Here is a 9,518-nt window from a genome sequence, read left to right as displayed (position 1 = left end):
CACAGGAGTTGTCCGATGCTGCCTGCCAACTGGACACGAGTGTGTGCGCCAGTGTGTGTGACAGAAAACACCTACAGACTAGAGAACATCATCAGCTGACGAAAACACGAGCACATATACAACTTCTTAGACGTGACAGATGTGATAATGATAATGAGACGTGGATTGGAGACATGGGGGACAGGGGTACGGCATGCGGAACGCAGAAGGAGAGAGGATCCTAGAGTTCGGCGACGCACTGGAGCTGGTGCTGTGCAACACGCTTTTCAAGAAGGACGAAGCCAAATTAGTAACATACAGTTCGGGTGGCTACAATAGATTACATCATGGTCAGAAAGGAGGACCGCAACCTGGTCAGGGATGCCAAGGCAATCCCCGGAGAAGAGTGTGTGTCCCAGCATCGCCTAGTCATCGGAGACTTAACTCTGCGAATCAAGAAGGTGGGGGCTAAGAAGCATCCTCCCAAGTTGAAGGTGTGGAAGCTACATAGCGCAGGGAGTAAAAATGAGTTTAGGGAGAAGATTGATCATATAGCAGAAGAAGTGGAGGAGATGATGAAGTTGGGTGGCGTGGATGGCAAGTGGCAGGCAATGAAGAAGGCTCTGCTTGAAGCTACAGAGGAGGTGTGCGGATGGTCAAAGGGTAAAGCAAGACAAAGAAAGACATGGTGGTGGAACAACAGCGTTGAAAGAGCGGTGAATGAGAAGAGGAGGTGCCATAAAGCATGGAAGAAATCTAAAAGGGAGGCAGACCGAGCACGGTATGTAGAAGCAAGGAGGGCGTCACGGACAGCAGTGTGGGAGGCCCAAGAGACCAAGAGGAAAGAATTTGCAAGTGAACTGGAGAGTGAGAGAGGACGAAAGAGCTTCTTCAAGATAGCAAAGCAAATGGTTAAGGAAAGGCGTGATGTGACCGGTGCAAACTGTGTAAAGGATGAGGATGGCAACATCGTGACAGACAACAGAGGAGTGAAGGAAGTATGGCGAAGGTACATGGAGAAGCTGCTGAATGTGGAGAATGACTGGGATGGAGAGGTGGGATGCGACGAAGTGGAGGGTGAATGTGGCCAGATCACGCGAACGGAAGTGGGGAAAGCCATGAAAGCCATGAAGGATGGAAAGGCAGCTGGACCATCTGGAGTGGTGGCAGAGATGCTAAAGGCAGCGGGAGACGTCGGTGTGCAGTGGATGACTGACCTGTGTAACAGTGTCATCGCTGAAGGGCACATTCCGGAGGACTGGACAAGAAGCATCCTGGTGCCGCTATTCAAAGGGAAGGGGGACCCACTTGCATGCGGGTCATACAGGGCCATAAAGCTGCTGGAGCATGGAATGAAGTTGTTAGAGAGGGTGTTGGAAAGGAGGGTGAGGTCACGGGTAGAGGTGGACAAGATGCAGTATGGCTTCATGCCTGGTAAAGGTACAACAGATGCAATTTTTGTCATCCGACAGATGCAGGAGAAACACAAGGAGAAGAGGAAGAGGTTGTACTTCGCTTTTGTTGACCTGGAAAAAGCATTCGACAGGGTGCCAAGGGAGGTGGTGAGATGGGCCCTAAGGAAGTCGGGCGTGGAAGAGGGACTGGTTAAGGCTGTGATGACTCTCTACTGCAGAGCATGCACAGCTGTTAGAACAGGAGTTGGCGACAGTAATGGGTTTGAAGTAAGGGTAGGGGTGCACCAGGGATCGGTGCACAGCCCATTATTGTTTGCTATCGTGATGGATGTGGTATCGAGGGAAGTGAGGGGTGGACTACCATGGGAGCTGCTCTACGCGGATGACCTGGTATTGATGGCTCACAGTCGAGAAGACCTAGCTAGGAAGCTAGCAGCATGGAAGACCTGCCTGGAAGTGAAAGGAATGAAGGTGAATGCAGCAAAATCAAAGGTCATGGTCGGTGATGCTTGCCTGGGAGTGGTACCACAGTCAGGAGCATGGCCATGTGGAGTTTGCGGGAAGGGGGTGCAAGCTAACTCTATCCGGTGCAAGGGTTGTCAGAGATGGGTACACCGGAGATGCAGCGGAGTAAAAGGCAGCCTACTAGCTGCAAGTGAGACCTTCAAATGCAAGCGGTGCAGGGGAGAAGTACGAGGTGGTGGACAGCTTCTGCTACCTTGGAGACATGCTTAACGCTGATGGTGGGGTGGACCTAGCAGTGACTACAAGGGTGAGAAGCGGGTGGAAGAAATTCAGGGAACTCATGCCCTTCTTAACATCTAAGGCCCTATCCCTGAAGATGAGAGGCCAAGTGTACTCCGCCTGCGTCAGAAGTAGTATGACGTACGGAAGTGAGGCATGGGCCCTGAAAACAGAACACGAAGAAAAACTAAACAGAGCAGAAATGAGGATGATCAGATGGATGTGTGGTGTGTCAATGAGGGAGAAAAAACCCAGTGCAGAGCTGAGAAAGAAGATGGGAGTGGAGGCCATAGTGGATGTGGTGAGGAGAGGCAGACTGCGATGGTACGGACATGTAGTGAGGAAGGACGAGAACGACTGGGTGAAGAAAGTTATGTCGTATAACGTAGAGGGAACAAGACCCAGTGGCCGACCTAAAAAGACCTGGCAGACGACCGTGTCAGCCGACATGAAGGCACTCGGCATCAACCACGAGATGGCCATGGACCGTTCCCGGTGGAAGAAAGCCATGTCAAGAACCCAGTCCAACCCAGCGGCGCCTGGAAAACGGACTTTAAACTGATGATGATGATTGCGTAGATGCTGTTCTGTTGAGCATGTTTTACAGAAACTTGATGATTTGACCATCGAAAATGCTTCGCAAGTGATGGATACAATGATGTACTGTTTCTGTGTTTTTCTTTTTGTTTTTTATTGATAGCATTCTGGCCGCCTAAGGCAGAGGGGCCGTGTAAGAATTTTCCTGCTAATAACATCTGGCCAGCAGGTTTTTCGCTTACACAATAAGTTTGATCTGGGGTGGTAAGGTAATGCCTCTTCACTGGAAAGCGTTGCTATCATTGTTTGTTGTTTTTATTTTTACTATTCTTCTTTCTTCATTATACATATATATATGTTTTTTCTTACTTGTCTTTGTTGTTTGGGGTGACATAATCATTTGATAAAACAGGAGGGAGATATTAGGGTTTTCCAGGTTATCTTTATCGTAGGATTATGTTGGAATGTAGACTATAATGATTAACCAATCTTGTCTTGCTCTCACAAAGCAGTAAAATTAAGTGGTTGCTTCCTCTGCTTGATTGACCAGCTGCAGAGGAAGCAATCAAAGTTGTTCTGTTTCCCACAACATCGTAAAACACACCCTGCTCTGATCTTGTCCACTCTCACCCCCACTCTGTTCCTCCTAATAAATATGCCCTTGCAGGAAGGAGACTTTCAGATTTTATTCCTTGAGCGAGTGAACTCTCCACCTGCAGGTGTCTAAAAGGACTTGCAAATCTCTAACAGTGGGACATTTGGCTAACTTGATAAAGGGCTTTCATTGCTACTTTGCTGACATGGAGGAGAAATCTGCACAGCTGGATTGGGTGAGAAACCCATTCTCTTGTCTGAAGCAAAGAGAAGCAAGCTTCCTGTCACTCACCAGGAAAAACTGATGGAAGTGGCATCTGACCGTGGCCTGCAGATGAAGTTTGGCGCATCCACTCTCACATAGTTTTGGGTGTGTGTGAGGCAGGAGCACCCTGAGCTGGGACAGAAAGCTTTGGGGCAGCTGCTGCCCTTTGCCTCCACATATTTATGAGACCTCCTTCTCTGCAATGACTGTGGTCAAAACAAAGCAAAGAAACTGACTGAGCCTGGAGAAGAACTTGATCACAGCATTTGCCTCCCTGCCACCAAGGATAACAAAGTGAGGTACAAGCCCATGTTTCTCACTAAAATGTAGTATGAGTGCAAAAGACTCATTCAAGCTTCAAGACTGTTCAATGCTTGTCAAATAAAAATCAAATGTTCAATGCAACAATTCAATTTTAAGAGAAAACAAGTTTATTTTTTATCCCAAAAGAGGTCAAGTTGATATTTTTTATGAGCAAATCTTTATTTATTATTAAGTTATCAATTTAGTTTGTAAACAAGATATTATTTATTTATAATTAAGTTAATTTATTTTTGTGAACACATTTTTAGTTATGTATATTTTTATTTCCTTGCAAGAAATTATTACAAGAAAGATTAATATAAATTAGCAGTGTTCTGCATACAGTATTTGAGTTTTGAAAGGGTTTATGCCTTCTTGGTGGTCACTGTTTACTGTTTATCTTTTTTGTTTCTATATGCATTGTTTGAAACATAAATGTGTCTGTCAGGTACATAACACTGATGGCACAATCCTGTACCTCTTTCTTTTCGACCATAAATGTTTTGCGCTGGTCAGGGGGTAAATGGCTGAAAAAATATTTCAGAGTGGGTACATCACTGAAAAAGGTTTGAGAACCACCGGCATACTACATAAGGAAAATATACATATTATCACCCATTTCGGTGCCCCTTGGCGAACGGACAAAAAGTGTTCTCTATTAATAAATAAATTCATATGATCTAGGATAGGAGAATTCATGAATTTGAGGGGATTATGGTTACTAAGTGAAATCTTTGAGGCCAGAGTAGGACCAACTTCTGAGAAAAAAACATTGAAATTGTTTGCAATTTCCTGAGGGTCAGAAATGAACCCTCCTTTAGCCTTGAATTCTTTAGATAGTTTCTTGCATGTTTTGTTTTTGTTGAGGATACAGTTAATTGTTTTCCACAACATAGTCATGTCATTTTTATGTTTAGAAAGCTCTTTGTTGTAATAATGTTTTTTAGCTCCTCTAATAATATGATTTGATTTGTTTCTATAGTTTTTCAATTGAGCATGATTAAATGGTGTTGGAAAGATGTTTTTTGTACAATCTATGTTTAGTATTTACAGATTTGATGATGGCTGACGTTATCCATGGTTTGAATGGGTTAATGAGGTTTGGAAGACACCAGTCTAAGGGGAAAACACAGGTCATAAGCTTGAGAGATACAGTGTGAAAACAGAGTGTAAGATTCTTGTGGGTCTACAGAATGAAGGATATCGGTCCATGGATGGTTGCTGATCACTGACTTAAATTTAGCTGTGTTTGTTACATTAACTGTTCTCATATTTAGAAGATTTTGATGTTAGCTCAATGTGTTTCTTGGATATTATTAAGAAAATTGGACAGTGATCAGCAACCTCCATGCACAGAACCCCTGACTTACAGTTTACACCCAACTCATGGGTCATACTTGAATGTTCTGAAAATATTGGCTACATAATTGCATGCTTTTTAAACTAAGAATTGCACTTTAGCATGCCCATTCCTGTGTGTTGGGCTTTTTGAGTGCTGTCTGTTGTCTCAAACTTGTGGTTTTTATTTTGTCTTGTTTTACTTGGACCCGGAGTCCATCAATAAAGATGAAGTATAAAGGCTAAACTGTTTTGAGGTCAAATTACACTAACGTGCATGTATTTCCTGTCTACTTATTATTCTCTCTCTCTCTCTCTCTCTCTCTCTCTCTCTCTCTCTCTCTCTCTCTCTCTCTCTCTCTCTCTCTCTCTCTCTCTCTCTCTTTCTCTCTCTCTCTCGCTCCATGGCCAGTGCTCATGTGTGCATGTGTGCCAAAGTGTTTGGTGTCAGCAGCTGTTCTCAGCTGTGATCAATCTCTTCAAGAGCAGCCCACCAAGAATAACCCAAGATGTTATGGAACAAGCAAACCACTGTGGAAAGATGCTCTGTTCACCACGGCATGCCGTGAGTTAAAGAGGGGAAGGTCTGACAGGCTGAGAATAGAGCGTCAGCTGCTCCGACAGTGCACCCCACTCAACAGCTCAGACCCTGACCCAGTTCTTACCCGGTGCCACTAGGAACCACCAGAGAAGTCGGACTGTCTCTCAAGTCTGTTGAGCTTACAAAGGTAGAGGATAACTGTCAGCCCTGCTTGGGATTCACAATGCTCATAGGTAAAGTATATTGGATTGGGTGCTGGTTACAGAAGTTAATGTTCATTCACTCGTGCATTTAATGTGGTCATGAGCAGGTCAACATGCTAAGTGCTTAAGAGCTGCACGACCACAAAAATAGTATACGTTCATTTGACACTCATTGATGTCACTTCCACTTGTACAGTGTTCCCTTGGTATATTGCGGTTCACCTTTCACGGCGTTGCTGTTTAGCTGATTTTTTGGGGGGGCTATCAGTGTAGTAAAGAGTGAACATTTTCAATTCGGGGGAGGGGAGCGTTTAGTCGCCGACTGCAGCATAAGGATGGTGAAACATCACCAAATAACTATGCTATTGTTTTTATTTTAGCTGAACTGTAATCTGACATCTTTAGCCAAAGGTTCAATCCTAGTAGTTTATGGTGTTCCTTATTGGTGTTATTCTTCAAAGTAAGTTGCCATGGCTACTTCCAGCTGATTCATCTTCGTGTTCTTATAAACAGAGTAGATGATGACACAACGAAGTAGATGACAACAAAGAAGATGACGACGAAGAAGAAGATAACAAAGAAGCAACAAAGTTGAGGCCACCAACTTTTGGTTTTCAGAACAAAAACAAAGAGTTTAAACTCACACAAATCCACCATGGGATTCTAATTAAAGGAAGCCATTTTTCAACAAATAAATAAAGAAGTACTCGTCCACTGCTGTGGGGCAGAGCACACCCCTTCGTACAGCCAGCAGCTCGCAATCTTTTCTTAATTTTGCGTTTTGTAATCTTATTTATTATCTTTAGAAGAGTACCATTCGTGGGGGGGGGGGAGGAAGGGGGGGGCTCGTAACTGTGTAATAGAGGCGTACATAATGATAATAATGGTAATAGTAATAAATCCAGGGCGACATGGTGGATGCGACTGTGAGTGTGATTGTTTGTTCATGTGTGCCCTACAATTGACAACTACAATGTCATTTTCAGTCAACAGCAAGTGGCAAAATGGCTGTCCCCTGAGTTGGATAAGAAATTGGTGAATTTTGCTGTTCAACCCATACTCCACAAACACAATATTTATAGGTATATAGTACATGGTATTTTCCGGACTATAAGTCCCATTTTTTTTCATAGTTTGGCTGGGGGTGCAACTTATAGTCAGGAGCGACTTATATGTGAAATTATCAATACATTAGCATATCACTACAAATGTTCTTTTCACACTTAACCGCATGAGAGCGCCCTGGGCCTGTGGAATAATTGGAATTGCATCTGAGGATGAGTCTGATAAGCCACGTAGAAGACAAAGCAGTGCATCTTGTACTTCCACGGTTAGCAGAGTCATTTATAAGTGATACAGAGGATGAAGATTTTGTTGGATTTAATGATTTGGAGTTACGCGGATGGTTCAATAAACTTGTTAGCATGTTTTTGTTTTGCTATAGTTATTTGAATAACTCATAATATGGTGTGTTGAAGACATGTGTTCATGGCTTTTTGATGACAACATATGTTGTTGTTTTTCTGTCTGTCAGCATCAGCCGGGATTGGGCGTGAAACCCCTGTCTGCGTAAACAAGAAGCACAGGCGGCGAGGCAAAAAGTACCGCAGGGTCCGCACTGAGGAGACCTGGTGAGACTGATGCATGTGGACTCTTAATTTATAGATGGATGCGTGCTCCCTGCACTCATTGCACATGTGATATGCACAGCTCACCACTGCATGGACATGAACTGCGCTAAACTTAGTCAGGTTGTCCAGACTCCAGTCTCCCTTCTTCTAGCCTATGCTAGCTGGGGTCCAGTTTATTTCAGAGAGGATTATTTGACAGGACAGCCATTAATAGAAGCACACACACACACACACACGCACGCACGCACGCACGCACACACACACACACACACACACACACACACACACACACACACACACACACACACACACACACACACACACACACACACACACACACACGCACGCGCAACACGCACACACACACACACACACAGACACACACACACACACACACACACACACACACACACACACACACACACACTACCCCTTCCTCTCTCTCACACTCCCTCCTCCGTTGTTTCGTTTGCACTGACGTTTCATTGGCTAACCCAGATATGGGCAAACTACGACCCGCGGGCCACATCCGGTCCACGGGGCCGTTTACTCCGGCCCGCCAACCCTGAATAAATTGTATTATTAATTTTTTGGGGGGTCATTTTCCCTGCAATTACTATGTTTCCCCAGTAGATGGGGAAGCGCCCGCCCGCGCATTTACTCCCGGGAGCCGTGTCAGAAAGCACGGTGCACACTCACAAGTGCGTGCGCGTACTCAGTAGTACGGACGCGGCACACTCCTCGCTCTATTTCATCTATCAGTGCCGAATTTCGAGCGTAGGCTGTGACGTCAGTATTCTCGTAATTCGCGCGCTGAGCTTTCAGATGACATGACTTAACAAACAATAACTTGACTGACTGACCGGGATGTGAAACAAGAAGACAGCAGGACATGACGGCATCAAGACAGTACGACAACCCCGAACGACAGCAACCAATGATCCGACAGGGAGTGAGGGGCAGACAGGACTTTTATACACGACAGGTAACGAGAGGCAGGTGGGAACAATCACACTGATCATGGGCACACAGGAGGGGAGGGGCGAGAACACAGACAGAAACCAAGACAACAGACACATAGTGGAGCAGTTGGGGACGAGACGTGACACATGCTTTAGTATCTACTAAAAGTAAAAACCTTTTATGCAATGACCTTTACATGTCATTTATATTACTTCACACAAACACTACATCCATCTGCTCCTGGTTCGGCCCCCCGGTCAAAATTTAGAACCCAATTCGGCCCGCAAGTCAAAAAGTTTGCCCACCCCTGGGCTAAACGAATGGCTAGTCAGCTGATGGTTCTCAACCACTATAACTTTCGAAACAAGAGTAAAACGTTGACAACAAAACACCCTTTCCTCTCTCACACTTTCTCCCCTGTTGATTCAATTGCACAGACTTATGTTGCACAGGCTAAACAAAACACTAGTCAGCTGTAAAACATTAACAATGAACCCTAGTTTACAACGCATTTGCGTACTGACTGTATCGAAGACCTGGACATGTTTTAACTCGGCATTGTGCAAGATTTTCCCTCATGTTCCATACGAAATTAACCACAGAACAAAGGCAATGGGCAGCCTATCCATCTAAGGAAAGGGGTTACGTTGCCTTGCTTACCTGACTGCTGTTGTCTTTGTTCATTGTCATAAACACCTTTCTTTTTTCATTCCCTGATTTAAAATGTTGCAACATCTTTGCGGCTACGAGTCTACAACACACTGCTGCAACCCATACAGGGCTACTAGTCTACAACACACGACAGAATCAATAATGACGTCATGCGTGTCGCACGAGGCCTAATACTTATAGTGCGTGTATTGGGTGCGCCGCCACTGATACAAGATGGTTCTCTGTGCCTTTCTATGCTTTGAACTGGTGGTAAATTGAAGTACAAAAAAAAATTGTTTTATGTGCGAGGCAGCAAAATAGACAGAAAACATAAATCGGCATCTGGGCTAAGCC

At 44.6% G+C, this 9,518-nt stretch overlaps 1 protein-coding gene across 3 annotated transcripts in view; it reads left to right on the top strand.

Annotated features, from left to right (window-relative positions):
* Window positions 1–5,587: 5,587 nt before the first annotated feature.
* LOC125988884 (SRSF protein kinase 3) overlaps window positions 5,588–9,518 on the top strand; it is a 79,638-nt gene continuing 75,707 nt past the window's right edge. The window contains exons 1-2 of one of the 3 annotated variants that reach the window (XM_068648810.1): window positions 5,588–5,949; window positions 7,454–7,550. In XM_068648810.1, the coding sequence (XP_068504911.1) occupies window positions 5,940–5,949; window positions 7,454–7,550 (107 nt within the window). In that variant the 5' untranslated portion in view covers window positions 5,588–5,939. Of the gene's footprint in view, window positions 5,950–7,453; window positions 7,551–9,518 lie in introns of those variants that run through there. The other 2 variants (XM_068648809.1, XM_049754622.2) reach the window with 2 other exon arrangements.

The sequence above is a fragment of the Syngnathus scovelli genome, chromosome 2 (genome assembly GCF_024217435.2).
Source record: "Syngnathus scovelli strain Florida chromosome 2, RoL_Ssco_1.2, whole genome shotgun sequence".
Classification (NCBI taxonomy): Eukaryota; Metazoa; Chordata; class Actinopteri; order Syngnathiformes; family Syngnathidae; genus Syngnathus; species Syngnathus scovelli.
The sequence above is the reverse complement of the archived record's forward strand: the minus strand, read 5'-3'. Positions and strand labels throughout refer to the sequence as shown.